We start from the raw sequence: 24,952 nt of genomic DNA, 5'->3' as shown, positions 1-24,952 counted from the left end.
GTAACATTCCTTTGAAGAGAATTTTGTGAAGCAGTGTGATGCATTTACAATGCCTTGCATTTTGAAAGGTAACAGCTTATTTTTCTTACAATTTAAAAGCTAATTTGGACTGCACGATTAACTGTTATGTCATTAGATAGAATCGGTATAAGTATGTTGCCTTTTGAGCTTTGCAGTGTAATTTTCAATAACTTAAAGTCAAAATACTCACAAATTTTATGTCCATCTATAGGTAGGAACATGTATTGTCAGTTCGTTTAATTTACTAACAATCAAGTAACAAAAGACACCAAATGTACTGTAATTATAATGTTTTAAACCTGTAACAATTCTGTTTATCATACTGTTAACTTAATGTGCTATTAGGTAACATAACACGATTTAATTATCTTGTATTTAATGAAACCAGATTGACAATGTAAACAAAGTGTTTATTTGGGCTGCTATAATATATATTGAAATTCTGTTCACACTAAAAATTAATATGCTTATATTTGAAACAGGAAACATGGTAGGAATATTTGGGATAATGTAGTTTCAGTGTAATTGACAAAAATGTAATTAGCATTGTTTATTCGTATCATTTCACTTGTAACCACTGAAAGATGACATTTTTTGTAATTATCAACAACTTCTGTAATTGTGATTAGCGAATACTGTACACAACAATACATCAGGTGTTAGGAAGAGCATATAAAGCTCATCAGAAATTGTATGAAGGTTCCAGTACAAGCAGCTCTGTGTGATGTAATAAAAGTGTGCACCTGAAACGATGACTGACTTTTCATGTATTTTGAGAATCATAGTATTCTCTGGTCCGTCTTCACTTACATACAGGAGAAGTCATCTACAGTGAAGTGTTGAAATGAACATAAGTTCTGGCAACATTTATTATTTTGAACAAACTGAGTTGCACTCATCCAACTTTAAGAACATTTGTTTCAGCTACTATTGACAAAATTAATATTTCATAAAGACGTTCACTTTGAATTATTTTCTTTTGACACATTTATCCCCAGTCAGGCAGTTACGCTGCAGTGGGTCATATGAATAGAAAAGAGAATGTTCTCCAGAGAAAATTCTCAGAGCAAAAGAACATTCTCTGCAAAAGTTCTCAATTTTATGTTGTTGCGGTCTTCAGTCCAAAGACCGGTTTGAAGCAGCTCTCCATGCTACTCTATCCTGTGTGTGTGTGTGTGTGTGTGTGTGTGTGTGTGTCTTCATCTCTGAATAAATATTGCAACCTAAATCTTTGTGAATCTACTTACTGTATACATCTCTCTCTCTCTCTCTCTCTCTCTCTCTCTCTCTCTCTCTCTCTCTCTCTCTCTCTCTCTCTCTCTCTACGATTTTACATCCTTCTGAATCTGCATGCTGTATTTATGTCATGGCCTCCCTGTACGATTTTTACCCTCTACGCCCACCCCACACACACTTCCCGCCAGTACTAAATTTGTGATCCCTTGATGCTTCAGAATGTGTCCTTCCAAACAATCCCTTCTTCTAATCAGGTTGTACCACAAATTTATCATCTCTCCAGTTGTGTTCAGTACCATCTCATTAGTTACATGGTCTACCCATGTAATCTTCAGCATTTTTCTGTGGCACCACATTTCGAAAGCTTCTATTCTCTTTTTGTTGAAGCTGTTTATCATCCATGTTTCACTTCCATACATGACTATACTCCAGACAAATACTTTCAGAAAGGACTTACTTACAGTTAAATCTATATTTGATGTTAACAAACTTTGTTCTTCAGAAATGCCTTCCTTGCCATTGTCACTCTACATTTTATATCATCTGTATGTTGGCCTTCCTCAGTTATTTTGCTGCCCAAATAGCAAAACTCGTCCACTACTTTGCGTCTCATTTTCTAACCTAATTCCCTTAGCATCGCCTGATTTAATTCAACAGCAGTCTATTATCCCTGTTTTACTTCTGTTGATCTTCATCTTATATCCTCCTTTTAAGACAGTGTCCATTCCACTCAAATGCCCCTCCAAGTCCTTTACAGTCTCTGACAGAATTACAGTGTCATCGGCAAACTTCCAAGTTTTTATTTCTTGTCCGTTGACTTTCATTCCTATTCCAAATTTTTCTTTGCTTTCGTTTACAGCTTGCTCAATGTACAGATTGAATAACATTCGCAATAGGCTACAAACTTGTCTCATTCCCTTCTCAACTACTGCTTCCCTTTCGTGCCCCTTGACTCTGATTACTGCCGTATGGTTTCTGTACAAGTTGTAAATCACTTTTCATTCCCTGTACTTTACCCCTGCTACCTTCAGAATTTCAGAGAGAGTATTCCAATCAAATGCTCTCTGTAAGTGTATGTATACTAAAAACATAGCTTTGCCTTTCCTTAACCTATCTTCTATGATAAGGATCAGTATTTCCTCATGTGTCCCTACATTTCTCCAGAATCCAAAATGATCTTCACCGATGTCGGCTTTGACCAGTTTTTCCATTCTTCTATAAAGATTTTTGTTAGTATCTTGCAACCATGACTTGTTAAACTGAGAGCTTGATAATTTCCACACCTGTCAGCAATTTCTTTTTTTGAAATTGGAATTATCACATATTACATTCTTCTTGGAGTCTGAGGACATTTCACCTGTCTCATACATATGGCTCATCAGATGGAACAGTTTTGTCCTGGCTGGCTCTTATGAGTTAATGAGCATTGCGCTTCCATTTAAATCTGTGGCCGAAAGAGTCAGTATACAGGAATTGTGGAACGAACCCTGTCGTCCAGGACTGTGTGCTGCAGAGGGTGCGGATTCACCATGAAATTGGGAAATTCACAGGCGTCTGTCTATTGAGGCCTAAGCACTGTAGTGTGCGAGTGAGACAGACTAGAGCCTACATCATAGGGAAACCCAGTAGAAGGCTTTTGTGGCCAAGGAGACATAGCAGTGTTAAATATGGTGGACCTAAGATCAGCCATAAAGGGAAACAATTATGAAAACTATTTAATTCTGTAGTGATGCAGGGAATGAAGCCACAGAAATTTTAATCTGCCATCATCCATAAATTTTCATGGTGATCCCAATAAAACTTGAATATTGATCATATCTATAATAGTTTAGGATTTACTGTGAAAGTGAAATTAACAGGTTTGTAACAAAGACCTGAATGCTAAAATCTGAATGCTTTGGTCGAGCTTAACAGTCGACATTCCATATAGAAGCGCATCATTAAAATGACAAGTGTTGTATATATCAACTCAGTATCTTTATTTGTTTGAAAGATACAGTAAATTTAAATTATCAGTATTTTCACTTAATCATCAGATCATTATTTCCTCCACACAAAACACATTGAACGATGACAGCATGACACCTTATTGAATCATTAGGTAATAGAATATTTGCTGTAAAGTTTAGTGCATAATAGTTACTTTTGTTCTTTATTTATCAGAAAGCACATTGATGCAAGGCTACTGGCCATGACATTCAAAGTTAAGAAGGAAATTGTATTAGTTTTATGTAAAAGAATTTAATGTTGATTATGTAATGGATATTATTGTTACTTTATTTAGAATGTGAAAGTGCCAAGCTTTGATTATTTAAATATGTTAAAATGTAAAGTGATGTAGAATAAGCTATAGCCAATCAGATCGATGGCTACAGGAAAAGGAACTGGCCTAGTCAGTTGAGCGAGGATATTCGGCGCGTGGGAAACATGGTCGTGGACGGGCAGAGGGAGTGCTGGTGCAGACGGCAAAGTGGACAGTTTGGCTGGAGACACCAAAGGGTACAGTTCAGATTGAGACACAAAAGCGGACAGTCAGTCTTTAGCCAGCTAGGAAGTGAAACGACTTAAAAAATCTCACGTTGTGTGGTATCACGGGACTGTCTCTGAGCGGTGAGCAGCTGCGTGCCTGCTGTGAACTCTAACTTTTCCCATAGATAACTTGTATTTTTCAATGAGATTGTGAATGATCAAACTGTGTCAAATGGATATGTGCTCGAGTGTAACGGTAACTCTAAGTATGACTACTTTCGCTATTAGTTTGCTTTGCAAATAAACATTATTTTAACCAAATCACAACTGTGTGGCCTACATCATTTATGGGTCATTAATTTAGTTCCCGATATTATTATTACTGTTATTATATGTTATGTTAACATTGTATTTCGCAAACTTGCCATCAACCAAACAATTTAACCAAAGGGTCACAAGTGTCTAATTTAGGGTGTGTAGTGTGACACGCGCGGTCCAATCCTTAGATGAGTTTGAGCCAAGACATTTCAACGAAGAGGAACTGCATGTGAGCCCAAACATCTTTGGGATGTTAGCTTGCACTCGCCCAAGGCTGTCAGTTGTTCCGATAGAATATTGTCTACTCCTAGGGCCTTGGTTAGACTTAGATCTTTCAGAGCTCTATCATATCTCCCATCTCGTCTTCATCTACATCCGCATCCTTTCTATAAAATTACCTTTAAGTTTATGTCCATTGTATAGACCTTTTATATACTTCTTCCACCTTTCGGGTTTCCCTTCTTTACTTAGGACTGGTTTCCTCCCTAAGTCCTTGATGTTCAAGCAGCTGCTTATCTTTTCTCGAAAGACCTCTTTAATTTTCCTGTAGGTGGTTTTTATCTTTCCCCAAGTGAAAAATGCTTCTAAATACAGACATTTGTCCTCTAGCCATTTTGCACTTCCTGCCAGTCTGATGTTTTAAACGTTTGTATTCCTTTTTGTCTGATCCATTTGCTGCATTTTTATATTTCCTCCTTTTATCAATTAAATTCAATATCACCTATGTTGTCCAAAGATTTCTAGAAGGCCTAGTCTTTTTACCTATTTGATCCTCCACTGCCTTCACTATTTCATCTCTTAAAGCTATCCATTCGTCATTTTTTGTATTCCTTTCCCCTATTATAATCAGCTGTTGCCTATTGCTCCCTCTGAACTCTCAGCGACCTGTAGTTCTTTCAACTTATTCAGGTACCAGCTCCTTAATTTTGTACCTTTTTCCAGTTTTTTCAATCTTAATGTACAGTTTGTGACCAATAAATTGTGGTTGGACTCCACTTCAGCCCCTGGAAATGCTTTGCAACTTAAAACCTGGTTTCCAAATCTCTGTCTTTCCATTGTATAATCAATCTGAAACCTTCCAGTGTCTCAAAGTCTCTTCAACATATACAACCTTCTTTTATTATTCTTAAACGAAGTGTTACTGCTGATTAAGTTATGCTCTGTGCAAAACTCTACCAGGTGGCTTCCTCTTTCATTCCTTTCCACCAGTCCATACTCACCTACTATTTTTCCTTCCCTTCCTTTTCCTACTATTGAATTCCAGTGCCCCATTACTATCAAATTTTTGTGTCGCTTAACTATCTGAACAATTCATTTTATCTCATTGCACGTATCCCTGCCGCCGTTGGATAAGCAGCTGAGCAGCAAGTCGTATACTCCTAGCTCACTCATTTGTTACATAGTTTAATTCTTAATTTCTTTGCGTGTTTTTGGTACTTGCATTGTGTAATTCATAAATTTCGGGCGTATTATAGTATTTGAGAGTTGTAGCATCGCGTTTTAGTACCTGAATAGTGTAAATTCGCGTAGTCGTTTGTCTACTGTTTTGTTTTGAACGGCCAGTGTCGGTTGGTCGCAGTCAGTGTGCCCCCTGCCGCCGTTGGATAAGCAGCTGAGCAGCAAGTCGTATACTCCTAGCTCACTCATTTGTTACATAGTTTAATTCTTAATTTCTTTGCGTGTTTTTGGTACTTGCATTGTGTAATTCATAAATTTCGGGCGTATTATAGTATTTGAGAGTTGTAGCATCGCGTTTTAGTACCTGAATAGTGTAAATTCGCGTAGTCGTTTGTCTACTGTTTTGTTTTGAACGGCCAGTGTCGGTTGGTCGCAGTCAGTGTGCTCCCTGCCGCCGTTGGATAAGCAGCTGAGCAGCAAGTCGTATACTCCTAGCTCACTCATTTGTTACATAGTTTAATTCTTAATTTCTTTGCGTGTTTTTGGTACTTGCATTGTGTAATTCATAAATTTCGGGCGTATTATAGTATTTGAGAGTTGTAGCATCGCGTTTTAGTACCTGAATAGTGCAAATTCGCGTAGTCGTTTGTCTACTGTTTTGTTTTGAACGGCCAGTGTCGGTTGGTCGCAGTCAGTGTGCTCCCTGCCGCCGTTGGATAAGCAGCTGAGCAGCAAGTCGTTTACTCCTAGCTCACTCATTTGTTACATAGTTTAATTCTTAATTTCTTTGCGTGTTTTTGGTTCTTGCATTGTTTAATTCATAAATTTCGGGCGTATTATAGTATTTGAGAGTGTAGCATCGTGTTTTAGTACCTGAATAGTGTAATTTCGCTTAGTCTCCTTCCGCCGCCGAGCAGTGTCAGCAGTGCGCAAGTAGCAGCATTACTGCATTTTCTAGGCAATCTTGTATTTTAATAACCGTTTAAATTTTGTCGATTTGTTTGCGCTCTCTGTAGATTAGTTCAGACGTTCTTAGCAAAACAGTTTTTAGCATGGATAGGGACTGCAACTGCTGTGTTCGGATGCAGGCTGAGTTGGCATCCCTTCGCTCCCAGCTTCAGGCAGTGTTGGCTTCGGTCACACAGCTTGAGGCTGTTGCCAATGGGCATCACTGTGGGGGTCGGGATGGGGGTTTGTCGGGGACGGCCAGCTCGTCCCACGCATCCCCTGATCGGACTACGACTGTGGTTGCCCGGGATACTGCCCGCATTGAGGCTGATCCCTCACCTGTGGTAGAGTGGGAGGTCGTTTCAAGGTGTGGCAGGGGGCGAAAGACATTCCGGAGGGCTGAACGGAAAGCCTCTCCAGTTTGTCTGACGAACCGGTTTCAGGCTCTGTCTCAGGCTGATACTGATCTTCGGCCTGACATGGCTGCTTGTCCTGTTCCAGAGGTTGCCCCTCAGTCTGCAAGATCCGGGCAGTCGCAGAGGGTGGGCTTACTGGTAGTTGGGAGCTCCAACGTCAGGCGCGTAATGGGGCCCCTTAGGGAAATGGCATCAAGAGAGGGGAAGAAAACCAATGTGCACTCCGTGTGCATACCGGGGGGAGTCATTCCAGATGTGGAAAGGGTCCTTCCGGATGCCATGAAGGGTACAGGGTGCACCCATCTGCAGGTGGTCGCTCATGTCGGCACCAATGATGTGTGTCGCTATGGATCGGAGGAAATCCTCTCTGGCTTCCGGCGGCTATCTGATTTGGTGAAGACTGCCAGTCTCGCTAGCGGGATGAAAGCAGAGCTCACCATCTGCAGCATCGTCGACAGGACTGACTGCGGACCTTTGGTACAGAGCCGAGTGGAGGGTCTGAATCAGAGGCTGAGACGGTTCTGCGACCGTGTGGGCTGCAGATTCCTCGACTTGCGCCATAGGGTGGTGGGGTTTCGGGTTCCGCTGGATAGGTCAGGAGTCCATTACACGCAACAAGCGGCTACACGGGTAGCAGGGGTTGTGTGGCGTGGGCTGGGCGGTTTTTTAGGTTAGATGGCCTTGGGCAAGTACAGAAAGGGCAACAGCCTCAACGGGTGCGGGGCAAAGTCAGGACATGCGGGGAACAAGCAGCAATCGGTATTCTAATTGTCAACTGTCGAAGCTGCGTTGGTAAAGTACCGGAACTTCAAGCGCTGATAGAAAGCACCGAAGCTGAAATCGTTATAGGTACAGAAAGCTGGCTTAAGCCAGAGATAAATTCTGCCGAAATTTTTACAAAGGTACAGACGGTGTTTAGAAAGGATAGATTGCATGCAACCGGTGGTGGAGTGTTCATCGCTGTTAGTAGTAGTTTATCCTGTAGTGAAGTAGAAGTGGATAGTTCCTGTGAATTATTATGGGTGGAGGTTACACTAAACAACCGAACTAGGTTAATAATTGGCTCCTTTTACCGACCTCCCGACTCAGCAGCATTAGTGGCAGAACAACTGAGAGAAAATTTGGAATACATTTCACATAAATTTTCTCAGCATGTTATAGTCTTAGGTGGAGATTTCAATTTACCAGATATAGACTGGGACACTCAGATGTTTAGGACGGGTGGTAGGGACGGAGCATCGAGTGACATTATACTGAGTGCACTATCCGAAAATTACCTCGAGCAATTAAACAGAGAACCGACTCGTGGAGATAACATATTGGACCTACTGATAACAAACAGACCGGAACTTTTCGAATCTGTATGTACAGAGCAGGGAATCAGTGATCATAAGGCCGTTGCAGCATCCCTGAATATGGAAGTTAATAGGAATATAAAAAAAGGGAGGAAGGTTTATCTGTTTAGCAAGAGTAATAGAAGGCAGATTTCAGACTACCTAACAGATCAAAACGAAAATTTCTGTTCCGACACTGACAATGTTGAGTGTTTATGGAAAAAGTTCAAGGCAATCGTAAAATGCGTTTTAGACAGGTACGTGCCGAGTAAAACTGTGAGGGACGGGAAAAACCCACCGTGGTACAACAACAAAGTTAGGAAACTACTGCGAAAGCAAAGAGAGCTCCACTCCAAGTTTAAACGCAGCCAAAACCTCTCAGACAAACAGAAGCTAAACGATGTCAAAGTTAGCGTAAGGAGGGCTATGCGTGAAGCGTTCATTGAATTCGAAAGTAAAATTCTATGTACCGACTTGACAGAAAATCCTAGGAAGTTCTGGTCTTACGTTAAATCAGTAAGTGGCTCGAAACAGCATATCCAGACACTACGGGATGATGATGGCATTGAAACAGAGGATGACTCGCGTAAAGCTGAAATACTAAACACCTTTTTCCAAAGCTGTTTCACAGAGGAAGACCGCACTGCAGTTCCTTCTCTAAATCCTCGCACAAACGAAAAAATGGCTGACATCGAAATAAGTGTCCAAGGAATAGAAAAGCAACTGGAATCACTCAATAGAGGAAAGTCCACTGGACCTGACGGGATACCAATTCGATTCTACACAGAGTACGCGAAAGAACTTGCCCCCCTTCTAACAGCCGTGTACCGCAAGTCTCTAGAGGAACGGAGGGTTCCAAATGATTGGAAAAGAGCACAGATAGTCCCAGTCTTCAAGAAGGGTCGTCGAGCAGATGCGCAAAACTATAGACCTATATCTCTTACGTCGATCTCTTGTAGAATTTTAGAACATGTTTTTTGCTCGCGTATCATGTCATTTCTGGAAACCCAGAATCTAATATGTAGGAGTCAACATGGATTCCGGAAACAGCGATCGTGTGAGACCCAACTCGCCTTATTTGTTCATGAGACCCAGAAAATATTGGATACAGGCTCCCAGGTAGATGCTATTTTTCTTGACTTCCGGAAGGCGTTCGATACAGTTCCGCACTGTCGCCTGATAAACAAAGTAAGAGCCTACGGAATATCAGACCAGCTGTGTGGCTGGATTGAAGAGTTTTTAGCAAACAGAACACAGCATGTTGTTATCAATGGAGAGACGTCTACAGATGTTAAAGTAACATCTGGCGTGCCACAGGGGAGTGTTATGGGACCATTGCTTTTCACAATATATATAAATGACTTAGTAGATAGTGTCGGAAGTTCCATGCGGCTTTTCGCGGATGATGCTGTAGTATACAGAGAAGTTGCTGCATTAGAAAATTGTAGCGAAATACAGGAAGATCTGCAGCGGATAGGCACTTGGTGCAGGAAGTGGCAACTGACCCTTAACATAGACAAATGTAATGTATTGCGAATACATAGAAAGAAGGATCCTTTATTGTATGATTATATGATAGCGGAACAAACACTGGTAGCAGTTACTTCTGTAAAATATCTGGGAGTATGCGTACGGAACGATTTGAAGTGGAATGATCATATAAAACTAATTGTTGGTAAGGCGGGTACCAGGTTGAGATTCATAGGGAGAGTGCTTAGAAAATGTAGTCCATCAACAAAGGAGGTGGCTTACAAAACACTCGTTCGACCTATACTTGAGTATTGCTCATCAGTGTGGGATCCGTACCAGGTCGGGTTGACGGAGGAGATAGAGAAGATCCAAAGAAGAGCGGCGCGTTTCGTCACTGGGTTATTTGGTAACCGTGATAGCGTTACGGAGATGTTTAATAAACTCAAGTGGCAGACTCTGCAAGAGAGGCGCTCTGCATCGCGGTGTAGCTTGCTCGCCAGGTTTCGAGAGGGTGCGTTTCTGGATGAGGTATCGAATATATTGCTTCCCCCTACTTATACTTCCCGAGGAGATCACGAATGTAAAATTAGAGAGATTAGAGCGCGCACGGAGGCTTTCAGACAGTCGTTCTTCCCGCGAACCATACGCGACTGGAACAGGAAAGGGAGGTAATGACAGTGGCACGTAAAGTGCCCTCCGCCACACACCGTTGGGTGGCTTGCGGAGTATCAATGTAGATGTAGATGTAGATGTAGATCTTCAATCTCTTTCTCAACTCTAGAGCTAGTTGGCATATAAACTTGTACTACTGTGGGGTGTGAGCTTCATGTCTATCATGGCTACAACAATGGGTTCACTGTGCTGTTCATAGTAGCTTACCCATAATCTTATTTTCTTATTCATTGCTGAACCTTCTCTTTCATTACCACAATTTGTTTTTTTGTGTATAACCCTGTAGTCACGTGACCAGAGGTCCTGTTCCTCCTGCCACCAAATTTCGTATATTCCTACTACATTTAACTTCAACATATCCATTTTCTTTTTTTTAATTTTCTACTCCAAGGGATCTAACATTCAATGCTTCGATCCATAGAATGCCTGTTTTGTTGCTCCTGAGTAGTCCCCATCCTGAGATCTGAATGGGGGCTACTTTACCTCCGGAATATTTTACCCAAGAGGAAACTATCATCATTTAACCGTACAGTAGAGCTACATGCCCTTGGGAAAAATTATGGCTGTGGTGTCCCCCTTGATTTCAGCCTTTTGCAGTACCAAAAGAGCAAGGCCATTTTGGTTGATGTTACGAGCCCAGATCAGTCAGTCATCTGGACTGCTGCCCGTACAACTACCAAAAAGGCTGCTGCCCTCTATAGAAACCACGTTTGTCTGGCCTCAGATACCCCTTCATTGTGGTTGCACCTGTGGTATGGCTATCTACATTGCCGAGGCACATGAACCTTCCCACCAACTGCAAGGTCCGTGGTTCATGGGGACACTCAGGTTCATATGAATAAAAAATTCAAAGCATATTCTCTGATAATGGAGGTAATTTTCACTATCTCCCCTCCTCCTTGAGAAGGTCCTCAGTGTGTGCCGTCTGCCGTGTCTAGCACAGAACCCACTCATAATATTACATTTCATTTAACTTGATCAAACAGGCAAACTATTTAGTGTAAAATATGGAACTAGCATCAGTGTGTTCTGGAAGTGTTGCACCGTGTTTCAATTTTACTTTTATGTGTGGCAACAAATTACACTACTGGCCATTAAAATTGCTACACCACGAAGATGACGTGCTACAGACACGAAATTTAACCGACAGGAAGAAGATGCTGTGATATGCAAATGATTAGCTTTTCAAGAGCATTCACACAAGGTTGGCACTGGTGGTGACACTTGCAACGTGCTGACATGAGGAAAGTTTCCAACTGATTTCTCATACACAAACAGCAGTTGACCAGCGTTGCCTAGTGAAACGTTGTAGTGATGCATCGTGTCAGGAGGAGAAATGCGTACCATCACGTTTCCAACTTTGATAAAGGTCGGATTGTAGCCTATCGTGATTTATTGCGGTTTATCGTATCGCGACATTGCTGCTCGCGTTGGTCAAGATCCAATGACTGTTAGCAGAATATGCAATCGGTGGGTTCAGGAGGGTAATACGGAACGCCGTGCTGGATCCCAATGGCCTCGTATCACTAGCAGTCGAGATGACAGGCATCTTATCCGCATGGCTGTAACGGATGGTGCAGCCACGTCTGGACCTGTGAGTCAACAGATGGGGACATTTGCAAGACAAAAACCATCTGCACGATTGCAAGACAAAAACCATCTGCACGAACAATTGGACGACGTTTGCAGCAGCATGGACTGTCAGCTCGGAGACCATGGCTGTGATTACCCTTGACGCTGTATCACAGACAGGAGCGCTTGCGATGGTGTACTCAACGATGGACCTGGGTGCATGAATGGCAAAACGTCATTTTTTCGAATGAATCCAGGTTCTATTTACAGTATCATGATGGTCGCATCTGTGTTTGGCGACATCGTGGTGATTGCACATTGGAAGCGTGTATTCATCATTGCCGTACTGGCGTATCACCCGGCGTGTTGTATGGGATGCCATTGGTTACTTGTCTTGATCATATTTACGGCACTTTGAACAGTGGACGTTACATTTCAGATGTGTTACAACCCGTGGCTCTACCCTTCATTCGATTGCTGTGAAACCCTACATTTCACCAGGATAATGCACGACCGCATGTTGCAGGTCCTGTATGGGCCTTTCTGAATACAGAAAATGTTCGACTGCTGACCTGGCCAGCACATTCTCCAGATCTCTCACCAATTGAAAACGTCTGGTCAATGGTGGCTGAGCAACTGGCTCGTCACAATACGCCAGTCACTACTCTTGATGAACTGTAGTATCGTGTTGAAGCTGCATGGGCAGTTGTACCTGTACACACCATCCGAGCTCTGTTTGACTCAATGCCCAGGCGTATCAAGTCCGTTATTACGGCCAGAGGTGCTTGTTCTGGGTAGTGATTTCTCAGGATCTATGCACCCAAATTGCGTGAAAATGTAATCACATGTCAGTTCTAGTATAATATATTTGTCCAATGAATACCCGTTTATCATCTGCATTTCTGCTTGGTGTAGCAATTTTAATGGCCAGTAGTGTATGAAAATGCATTTTTTGGGATGATATGAATTTTCAGCATGTGGGGAAACTGTTCTGTTATTTAAGTTCGGTGGACACACTATACAAATGGAGTCTTAATATTATATGACATTTTCATCTACTGCAAACTGGAAGTGTCTCAGAGTTTTGTAACAAGAGATAAGTTTGGTTAAATATGATGCATAATGGTCCACTCACCCGTTGAGTAAGTAAACAGTCACCCATGCAGTTTGTTATGAGAAACAGATTGCTAGTTTTGTAATAAAGCAGTTGTTAATTTTTTGATCCACCTACTTAATTCTGACATAAAAAATATAAGATTTATTCTGTGAGAAAACGTGAAGATGAACATCTGAAAATGTCAATGACACTGTTATGTGGCATATACCTAAATCTTCTCATACATCAGCCTGAAACTCAGTTCTACAAAATAGTGACAAAAATGTTTTAAATTTCACTTTGTTTGAAAAGTCACCCCCTCTTCTTTCATGATTTTTGGGAAGGAAGTTCATCAAGCAAATAATGTTTTTATTATTAAACCCATATAAACTTCTATTGCTTCTCTCTTCAGTATTTCTTTTGGCTTTTTTTGCCTTCCAAGCAACATAAATTCTGTCATTTTACTAAAAAACTTGGTAAAACTTAACCTGAACAGGATTGACTGAGCTTGAAGAATGCTACAGAGCTCATTTCAATAAAAGAATGTTCTCTACTTGTGCATTTTATTCATATCAAATCAGAAAATGTTCTTTGGTTTCTAGCAGGTTCACCCACCTTTTTACTCATTCTGGTAACATTCTCGGGCATAGTATATTCTCTGATTTGCTTTATTCATGCAAACCTGAGAATTTTCTCTGAAATTTTGAGTATAAACTATATTCTCTGTATTATTCATATGGCCCAGTATGGTGGAATGAGCTGAGATGGTGATTTAATTCCGGTAACAGTGCTAAAGTCAACTTGAGAGTTTCAGGTGTATCATTTTTAACATTAGGACTGAAAGCTGATTTTATTTGGAAAGTAACATTTTGGACTTGACGGTGGAACATTCTGGACCCAAAAAATTGCAAGGATGAGGGAATTGGAGTGTGAATCTGTGAGTACCGGTGGTTACAATCACAACAACTGAGTTACACAATCTTCAGTTATTTCAGCTTTTCTACAGCGCTGTCTGTTCAGTAGGCCTTGTGAAAAATTGTTGTTTAATGAGTGTTTTTAATGTGTGACAATAATAGGGTTGGCAGTCAAGAAGTGAAGGAGGTAGAAAATTTGATGCAAGATAATGAGGAGACAATTGAAAATATGTTAATGACATATACTCAAAAGGAGACGAAGTAGGTGGAAGTTCAGACAGTACTAGTTCATCAATTCAAGGTTTCAGTCATGAGGAAATGGCATTAGTGGCACTAGACAGCCAGACTGCAAAAAAGGAAAAAAGAATGCATGAAAAATAAAGTGAGAAATTAGAGAAAAAATTAAATAGTTTCGATAGAAACTTGAAGAGGGGAAGTCAAGCACTAAAATCTATCAGAAAAGATGTAGATGATGTCAGAATTCAGGTAAAGAAAACTGCAGACACAACTGAGAGATTAGAAAAAGATTTAAATGATTTTAAAACACATGTAAACAAAGAGCATTGTATATATGAAATTTGTATTACTTATGTAGAAAACGAAGCTGAAAAAGTTGCAAATAAGCTGATCAGTGAGGCAATGACAGGAGGCTAAAAGTCTTCCAGTCTATGATTAAAAATGAAAATGACAGTATTAATTTGAAATTGAGTGAAACAAATAGTATATTTTAAAAAGAATTGTCAGATGTAAAAGTTGGTGTTGGTGCATGTATTGGTAATATTTCAGATGTTATGGCAAAAGCAGATGAAAAAAAAGTTGGAACTAGAAATTTTTGTAGTAACAATGGTATTACTGAGAACAGTATAAAAATGTAGATTTTTTCCAGGGGAAACAAAACTCACACAGTGGACTTCATTTGCCTGTGTAAGAATACTTTTATTAACAATACGTCAGATAATGTGAAAATAAAATGTGTAAAGAAATTTTTAGATGGGTCGGGTGGTGGTGATGGTGGTGGTGAGCCTTGTGCTGTGAAGAATGATGTTATTCATAATGATTTAGATAATGTTGCTGTTAATGATGTTTCTGATGTTGAAAGTGATGATGATATTATGCGCTGTGAAGAATTAAGAGTTGATGAATTATGTTGAGATTAAAGGGGAAAGATTGAGGAAATGTGACAAGAGTACAATTGTAGGTCGTGATAATGATTTAGTGAAGAACAGGGAAGTACATGATGATCTGATTACACCAGTTAGTGTTAGTGAAATAGTGTCCACTTGTTCTGATGTCAGTAAACAAAGTGAGCCAATTAGTGATGTGGGTTTGAAGATACCTTGTGATTATTTTGATAAATTTAGTAATGGTAGTGAAATGCAGGATGTTTTGAAGGGAATATGTCAGGACATACAACCAGAGTGGGAGGAGTGTTGGGGTGAATTTTGAGTGTAATGAGGAGCCAGTAGATTGCAATGTTGTCAGTGTAGTTTTGGAAAGCTTGTAGCCTGTGGAAAATGGAAAATCTATAGAGAAAGTAAAAGGTACGGGTTTGAGAGAGACAGAAGAGGATTTATTGTATGAATATGAAAACACTGATAATTTTGGTATACAGGGGAGTCCATTTATTTGTGTTTAAACCAATAATTGGAGGAGTTTTAGCCTGGTTGACACTGGGCTTCATTTGTGGTGTATCAAAAAGCTAAGAGAGAGAGAATAAAAGATGGGGATAATGCTGCCGAGTTTCCTGTAACTGGAGTCAAAATTAAGGGTGGCAGTGGAAGTAGTAGTATGGTTTATTAATTGAGATGTCAAGAGGTTGCAGTTGTGAAGTATGTCCTCCCAGAATAACTGCAAACTCTGTATTTCCCTGTCTCAATTTCTCTTTCACAGAATTTTTCAGATGACTACTGAACTGATCTGGCACAAGAAGAGAACTCTTCTTCAGTAAAGTACCTTTCCTTGACTCCCACACTCTGTTAATCCATAATTTCATACCAGGCTCATCCATCCAAACTTTTTCATGTATGTGAGCACCACCACCTGGTGTTTTGCACTTGAAAATGATCATTGGATTAAGTTTAGTACAGTCAGCACAGCATGAAATGACAACTGTGTAGTGCATTTTTTCAAGCCCACTTGTTTTTATAGCTATAGTGTTACCACTTTTCATGGCAACAGTTCTGCTACTTGGGGCATCAAATGTCAGAGAAGTTTTGTCCATATTAACTATTCCACACTGATTTTCTTTTGATGTTGAATAATAAAGCAATGAAAGATAATATAGTGGCATTTTCTGAGATGTTTTGGTTTGTATCCATTTGAATCATTTTTGTATTAATTCCAGTGCCATTTTGACAGTGTCCTTGAATCCGTTTCAGTTTGTCATCTTCTAGTTTTGGCTATTTTGCACATTTAGTCTTCCTCTTTTTTCAGTTCTTCTTTACTAGTCCACCAATCATGCATGGGTTTTTCTGTTGGTGGAGGCCGAAATGCCACTCAGCCACTCTGTTTCCATCTTACATTTGCTGCTATTTTCAATCTATAGCCCACATCATATGAATACCTTTTATTTTTATCTGTTACGAAACTAGCTAAGAACAAAAATTTGTGCCATTACAAATAACACAAATCACTTTCAATTCAAGTTCACTGGCACCATAGATTGCAGTGACACATCATATGCTAGACACTGTTCTGGGTTTATGGTGGTGAGGTGGCAGGCAGATAGTGTTAGTAAGCGCCTAATACTCGCAACTCCCATTCGTCACGGTGGTGCATTGCTGCTAGTTGAATCCTGTGTTGCCAGTTAGAGGCATGCTTACTGTGACATCAAATATTTGGCCATTTTTAAGACTGGTGGGAATTAAAAAAAAGGACATTTTTATATTAATTTTGAGTATCTGAATTTTGGAGGCAATTTTTCGAAGGAAAAAGTGCGTCTTACAGTCCATAAAACTCTCTCTCTCTCTCTCTCTCTCTCTCTCTCTCTCTCTTTCTGCGCGCACACACACACACACACACACACACACACACACACACACACACACACACACACCCACGCACGCGCGCGCGCACACACACACACACACACACACACACACACACACACACACACACACATATTTGTGGACAATCTGTACTGTGCCAAGTGTCTTTCAAATTACCTGGAGCATCCATTTGAGACTTCAACACATTTTACCATAATGATACACAGTATTGGACGAGTAACCATGAATAGAGTCTTAATTGCATAAATCTTCTTATGCCCTGTGTTTCAAAGCTTTACAAACTACATACTCCGATAGTTAACTACTTACAATTGTAACTATGTGAAGCTCAGTGCCCATGGAGAGGGTCCTACACAGTTACCTTGAGCACACAGTTACTTGTGTGTATTCATGTCGGTAACAAGCTGAAATAGCATTTATATATGACCAAGCAGATGGAAACAGTTGAGAGGCAGCACAGCTATATCAAACCAAGTTTCCTCTTAGACCCAACCACATCACCCACGTACAGGGAGGCAGCAGACTGTGCGTACACCAGATTTGGAGGAGCAGGTTCTACAGAACATTGAGGCAAACTATAGCTCCAAAGCTGGTGCACACACAGTCCTCCACCTCCATGAGATTCGTTTTCCTGAAAGGACCCATAATCACACAAACGCCCCATAAAAGCTTGAAATGTTGTGTGAAGTAGTTGTTGTCTGTTAAGGTACTTGTTTTGTTATAGCCGTGCTGCCATACAAAAACACCATCTCGGCTTGTTTGTGACATGAATACCAGATCATTCTGCTGCTTCCTGTACATTGTGTCAATCACAAGGCCTGCAACTCACTAGGGACACACGGCAAATGGTCACAGGAGCTGTCATTCATCAGCGCCATTTACGGTAGCAACGATGCATTTCCAGATATATGTTCATAGGACCCTTTTTCCTCCATTTCCAGTCAGGAATCCATTCCTGCAGTTTGTCAGTTTTATTAATGTTCACCCTGTCTGCATATGTACGTGTTTGAGTTGGAGATTTATGAAATGAATAGTTTTCATTGCTTGATACATGTGGTATGCAACAACACTACTGTTTCAAGACACAGAAGTTTTATTTCGGCAAGGTAAATGAGATTTGTTGAATTCGGATTTGCTGAATTCAGAATTATCATTCATATCTGTAGTGTGAACTAGAACAGTTTGCACGAACGCTACTCACTTACATTAGTTAGCTTGTATATAAAATTGATATTGATCAAGTTATCTGATAGTTAACTTGAAATGCTCTGTCATGGGGGAAAAAGAAAACTTATACTGATGTGCTCTTGGTGGAAAGAAAATATGTATTTGAATGTAAATTATCTGTTGAGTAAATATTGATAGGAGATTATGTGTGCTTTTGGCAATGAGAAGACACTGATGGTTGTTAGACTCAGATTAGAGTAAACATGGAGAAATGATATACTGTAAATTGACTATTTGTATAGGGAGATCTATGGAACTATCACTAGTTATCGTGTTTCAAGTGGAAAATTGAGGTGTAAGTTGTGCTTGCTTGCCTCAAAACAAAAGTTAGAAGATATGTTAGTTTTTTGTGCATTGGCCCAACATTCCTGAAAAATGATTTACATCATGGAAAAAAAGTTGATTTTGTAGTATGTAAGGGCAAGTTGAAAAAGTTTTGTTCTTAACATAGTATTACTGTTCCAAATGACCATTTGCTACAAAAAGATGTATTATTTGTTTTTACTGTCATACATATGAATGCTCAGGTTATTGTACTTTGTTTACTGTTTCCAGGATTGCCTGCAAAAGTTTTGTTCAACCTATGGTTGTACAATACTTTTGGGTGGGGGGTTATTGAAATGCAACTCATTTTTCTTATGATTTAGAAGCTAATTTGAATTGCTGATTAACTATTATGTCATTAGGCAGTACAGATATAAGTAACTTCACCTTATGAGATCTGTACCATAATTTTCAACAACTTCAATTCCGTTTACTCACAAATATTACATCCATCGATTGGTGAGAACGTATATTGTCAATTTGTTTAATTGCATTAGAGCTTTTCACTTATGAACAATTGAGTAACAAAAGAGGCACTAACTATACTGCAATTATAATCTTTGAAACCTGTAACAACTCTATTTATCATACTGTCACCTTACTATGCTTTTGGCTAACATCACATCGAATTACCTTGTATTTGTTGAAATTCATAAAATGAAACCAGATTAACATTGTGAAGTAATTGTTTATTCGGACTGCTGTATTATATATCAAAATTCTGTTCACATTAAAAAATAATAAATTAATATTTGAAATAGGACCACGGTAGGAATATTTAGGTTAATATAGTTTCAGTGTAATTAACAAAAATGTAATCAGCATTGTTGATTTGTATAATTTTTCCATGAAAATAAGAGCTCTGTAATTTTCTTTGTATCTTATACCTGAGGACCGGAAAATTTCGCATTTTGTTGTAAATGCCAAATAGATGCGACTTCTGCCCCAAAATGTGAAAATGCAAAAACACGTAATAGACACTATTTTTTCGTGAACTGTATCCAGATGAACTATTTTATTAGAGATAGTCTGAAATAGCTTTATTTTCTGCACGTTGTTGTTGTTGTTGTTGTTGTTGTTGTGGTCTTCAGTCCTGAGAATGGTTTGATGCAGCTCTCCATGCTACTCTATCCTGTGCAAGATTCTTCATCTCCCAGTACCTACTGCAATCTACATCCTTCTGAATCTGCTTAGTGTATTCATCTCTTGGTCTCCCTCTACGAGTTTTACCCTCCACGCTGCCCTCCAATACTAAATTGGTGATCCCTTGTTGCCTCAGAACATGTCCTACCAACCGATCCCGTCTTCTGGTCAAGTTGTGCCACAAACTTCTCTTCTCCCCAATCCTATTCAATACTTCCTCATTAGTTATGTGATCTACCCATCTAATCTTCAGCATTCTTCTGTAGCACCACATTTCGAATGCTTCTATTCTCTTCTTGTCCAAACTATTTATCGTCCATGTTTCACTTCCATACATGGCTACACTCCATACAAATGCTTTCAGAAATGACTTCCTGACACTTAAATCTATACTCGATGTTAACAAATTTTTCTTCTTCAGAAAAGCTTTCCTTGCCATTGCCAGTCTACATTTTATATCCTCTCTACGTCGACCATCATCAGTTATTTTGCTCCCCAAATAGCAAAACTCCTTTACTCCTTTAAGTGTCTCATTTCCTAATCTAATTCCCTCAGCATCACCCGACTTAATTCGACTACATTCCATTATCTTCGTTTTGCTTTTGTTGATGTTCATCTTATATCCTCCTTTCAAGACACTGTCCATTCCATTCAACTGCTCTTCCAAGTTCTTAGCTGTCTGTGACAGAATTACAATGTCATCAGCGAACCTCAAAGTTTTTATTTCTTCTCCATGGATTTTAATACCTACTCCGAATTTTTCTTTTGTTTCCTTTACTGCTTGCTCAATATACAGATTGAACAACATCGGGGAGAGGCTACAACCCTGTCTTACTCCCTTCCCAACCACTGCTTCCCTTTCATACCCCTCGACTCTTATGACTGCCATCTGGTTTCTGTACAAATTGTAAATAGCCTTCCGCTCCCTGTATTTTACCCCTGCCACCTTTAGAATTTGAAAGAGAGTATTCCAGTCAACATTGTCAAAAGCTTTCTCTAAGTCTACAAATGCTAGAAACGTAGGTTTGCCTTTCCTTAATTCTTCTTCTAAGATAAGTCGTAAGGTCAGTATTGCCTCACGTGTTCCAGTGTTTCTACGGAATCCAAACTGATCTTCCCCAAGGTTGGCTTCTACCAGTTTTTCCGTTCGTCTGTAAAGAATTCGTGTTAGTATTTTGCAGCTGTGACTTGTTAAACTGATAGTTCGGTAATTTTCACATCTGTCAACACCTGCTTTCTTTGGGATTGGAATTATTATATTCTTCTTGAAGTCTGAGGGTATTTCGCCTGTTTCATACATCTTGCTCACCAGAGAGTAGAGTTTTGCCAGGACTGGCTCTCCCAAGGCCGTCAGTAGTTCCAATGGAATGTTGTCTACTCCGGGGGCCTTGTTTCGACTCAGGTCTTTCAGTGCTCTGTCAAACTCTTCACGCAGTATCGTATCTCCCATTTCATCTTCATCTACATCCTCTTCCATTTCCATAATATTGTCCTCAAGCACATCGCCCTTGTATAGACCCTCTATATACTCCTTCCACCTTTCTGCTTTCCCTTCTTTGCTTAGAACTGGGTTTCCATCTGAGCTCTTGATATTCATATAAGTCGTTCTCTTATCTCCAAAGGTCTCTTTAATTTTCCTGTAGGCAGTATCTATCTTACCCCTAGTGAGATAAGCCTCTACATCCTTACATTTGTCCTCTAGCCATCCCTGCTTAGCCATTTTGCACTTCCTGTCGATCTCATTTTTGAGACGTTTGTATTCCTTTTTGCTTGCTTCATTTACTGCATTTTTATATTTTCTCCTTTCATCAATTAAATTCAATATTTCTTCTGTTACCCAAGGATTTCTACTAGCCCTCGTCTTTTTACCTACTTGATCCTCTGCTGCCTTCACTACTTCATCCCTCAAAGCTACCCATTCTTCTTCTACTGTATTTCTTTCCCCCATTCCTGTCAATTGCTCCCTTATGCTCTCCCTGAAACTCTGTACAACCTCTGGTTCTTTCAGTTTTTCCAGGTCCCATCTCCTTAAATTCCCACCTTTTTGCAGTTTCTTCAGTTTTAATCTACAGGTCATAACCAATAGATTGTGGTCAGAGTCCACATCTGCCCCTGGAAATGTCTTAAATTTAAAACCTGGTTCCTAAATCTCTGTCTTACCATTATATAACCTATCTGATACCTTTTAGTATCTCCAGGGTTCTTCCATGTATACAACCTTCTTTCATGATTCTTAAACCAAGTGTTAGCTATGATTATGTTGTGCTCTGTGCAAAATTCTACCAGGCGGCTTCCTCTTTCATTTCTTAGCCCCAATCCATATTACCGACTATGTTTCCTTCTCTCCCTTTTCCTACACTCGAATTCCAGTCACCCATGACTATTAAATTTTCATCTCCCTTCACTATCTGAATAATTTCTTTTATTTCATCGTACATTTCTTCAATTTCTTCGTCATCTGCAGAGCTAGTTGGCATATGAACTTGTACTACTGTAGTAGGTGTGGGCTTCGTATCTATCTTGGCCACAATAATGCGTTCACTGTGCTGTTTGTAGTAGCTTACCCGCATTCCTATTTTCCTATTCATTATTAAACCTACTCCTGCATTACCCCTATTTGATTTTGTGTTTATAACCCTGTAGTCACCTGACGAGAAGTCTTGTTCCTCCTGCCACCGAACTTCACTAATTCCCACTATATCTAGCTTCAACCTATCCATTTCCCTTTTTAAATTTTCTAACCTACCTGCCCGATTAAGGGATCTGACATTCCACGCTCCGATCCGTAGAACGCCAGTTTTCTTTCTCCTGCTAACGACATCCTCTTGAGTAGTCCCCGCCCGGAGATCCGAATGGGGGACTATTTTACCTCCGGAATATTTCTCCCAAGAGGACGCCATCATCATTTAACCATACAGCAAAGCTGCATGCCCTCGGGAAAAATTACGGCTGTAGTTTCCCCTTGCTTTCAGCCGTTCGCAGTACCAGCACAGCAAGGCCGTTTTGGTTATTGTTACAAGGCCAGATCAGTCAATCATCCAGACTGTTGTCCTTGCAACTACTGAAAAGGCTGCTGCCCCTCTTCAGGAACCACACGTTTTTCTGGCCTCTCAACAGATACCCCTCCGTTGTGGTTGCACCTACGGTACGGCTATCTGTATCGCTGAGGCACGCAAGCTTCCCCACCAACGGCAAGGTCCATGGTTCATGGGCATTTCATTTTCGCATATAAATATTGAAATGCAACCAATTTTCTGTTACTGGTATCATACATCATCTTCTGAAGCCCAGTTTGGAAAGATAATTGTGTAAGAACTTGTTTGCAAAAATGCAATGATGTATCGGTGCACTTACTGGTCTGGTGCCAAAGCAGTAGTGGGTGGTTGAATGGTTTATTTAAAATACACACTGCATAATGCAAAGTAGTTATCAGCCATGGGGCCTATCATTTTATACCAAGTACATTTGTTGGTTAACTTAAGTTCAGAAGTTGTTTTCATACTGGCACTTCAATATGGCAAGTTAGGTGGTGAATGTATTGACCCATGTTTGCGTCAAATTGCACTGGAAGTCAGGCCTGAACTATGTTGCTAACAATACTCTGCCAACCTCAACAAGCAATTGCATGGTAGCTGTTCCCAAATGCTGTGTGTTGTGCATTGCATGTTGTTTCTTTTCCTGAATTTCTAGAACAACCCTTAGAACACCAGAAGAGATCAGTAATCCCTGTGTCAGTTCTGCTTTCAGAGAAAACAGGTGTAGGCTGCTGCTCTGTGAGAGAAGGCGGGGCTTCTTTCCGTGTCCCTCTTCCCCCCTTTGGCAGTCATAATCCTATTTTGTTTACACACATACTTGTCTGCAACTATACAAGTATACTGTCTGCACTCTGCACCATAGTGATTGAAAAAACAAAGTCTGTCAAGTGTTTTGACTGCGGTGAAATTCTTTGCCTAGCATTAAAATAGTTACTTTTGGTTCTATGTCTGTGCTGAGTGCCTTGCCAGCCCTGTGTGTAGCATTTTCAAGTGAGGCTGGCATAGCTATAAATACCCATGAAAGGTCAAACTTTGATAGTCTGCAGATTTTGCAATCATCAAATTGAGTGGGAAAATGTAAATCACATTCAGAAACATCTTAAATCGGACACCCATTCAGTTCAGTGGTGAAAAAATGCCACTCTTTTCAATAGAACAATCCATTGTTGAAAGCTTAAATACAGCCAAATGAAGAAAACGAAGGTCATTTCGGAAAAATAAAATGTTGAAGTTCTCGCAAAACCAAACATTTAGGTCGAAAAGTTCCCAATCAGCACAACTTTTTTTAAACAGTTAGTTTCAAAGAATGAAGGCTTTGCTGGTCTTCACTCTTGTAGCATGACAACATTTTTAAATTTGTTCATCTAATCATTTACAAACAAAAAACGATGCAAAAAAAACCTGCTAAAACAATGCATTTCCATTGTAACCACATTTTTTAAATTATCAACAACTTCTGTAATTGTAATTAGTGAATTTACTTTACCCAACTAACAACTCAGTTGTTAGGAACAAAATATAAGGCTCCCGAGAAATTCTGTGGAGAGTCCAGTGTGATGTAAGATACTGAGCAGCACTATGTGATGTAATAAAATTACCTGAAATGATGACTGAATTTTCACGTCTTTTGAGAACCATGCTGTTCTCTGGCTTGTTTCACTTACAAAAATTGCAGGGAAGTCATCTGCAGCGTTGAATTGAAATCAAGAGAAGTTGTGATCAGTGTTATTTCAGCTACTGTTGACAAAATTCATATTTCATGAAGACATATGCTTTGAATGATTTTCTTTTGACAACATTTATCATCAGCAAGATGGTTACATTGCACTTTGGAACTGAATTGGTTTATCTACCACTTTGTTAGTTATTGTAAATTATTTAAAAAATTGAAATACTCTGGTACTAATTTTCTGTCAAACCATTCATTGCTGTGTGGTATTATGGTATTCATGTCACTTGCAGATGGGAACTGGTGCATAATCTTACAGTAATTTACATTTACTAAAGTGGATGGATTGCATGTATGTGAAAACCCTCTGTGACAAACACTTTTATTATCACTTGGATGTATATGTAGTTGATGGCACACGAGGGGAGAAAAATGGTAGTGTAATTTCCTGTTCTAAATATATTTTAATTACTATCAAGCTAGTTGGTATATTCTTGGTTTCCAGGAATGCCTCCAGCTGTGACCACAAGTCTGTCAGAGGCGTGGAAAGCAATGAGGCGCCCACCTGTTGGCATTTTGGATCAACTGGTAATTTAGTCAGCCTTTTACTCAAGACAGCACTGATATATTCCCTCACTGTTATGATTTTCATATTTTTCTTGTGAAGTCCACAAAAAGACAG

At 39.8% G+C, this 24,952-nt stretch overlaps 1 protein-coding gene across 4 annotated transcripts in view; it reads left to right on the top strand.

Moving 5' to 3' along the window:
- LOC124554705 (WD repeat-containing protein 7) overlaps positions 1-24,952 on the top strand; it is a 388,339-nt gene that overhangs the window by 121,724 nt on the left and 241,663 nt on the right. For all 4 annotated transcript variants that reach the window (XM_047128342.1, XM_047128340.1, XM_047128341.1 and 1 more), the window contains one exon: positions 24,776-24,858. In XM_047128342.1, coding sequence (XP_046984298.1) covers positions 24,776-24,858 — 83 coding nt within the window. The remainder of the gene's footprint in view (positions 1-24,775; positions 24,859-24,952) is intronic.

This window comes from Schistocerca americana, chromosome X, assembly GCF_021461395.2.
Source record: "Schistocerca americana isolate TAMUIC-IGC-003095 chromosome X, iqSchAmer2.1, whole genome shotgun sequence".
In the NCBI taxonomy this organism is placed as follows: Eukaryota; Metazoa; Arthropoda; class Insecta; order Orthoptera; family Acrididae; genus Schistocerca; species Schistocerca americana.
Note: the sequence above shows the minus strand (reverse complement) of the source record. Positions and strands in the feature narration are given on the sequence as shown.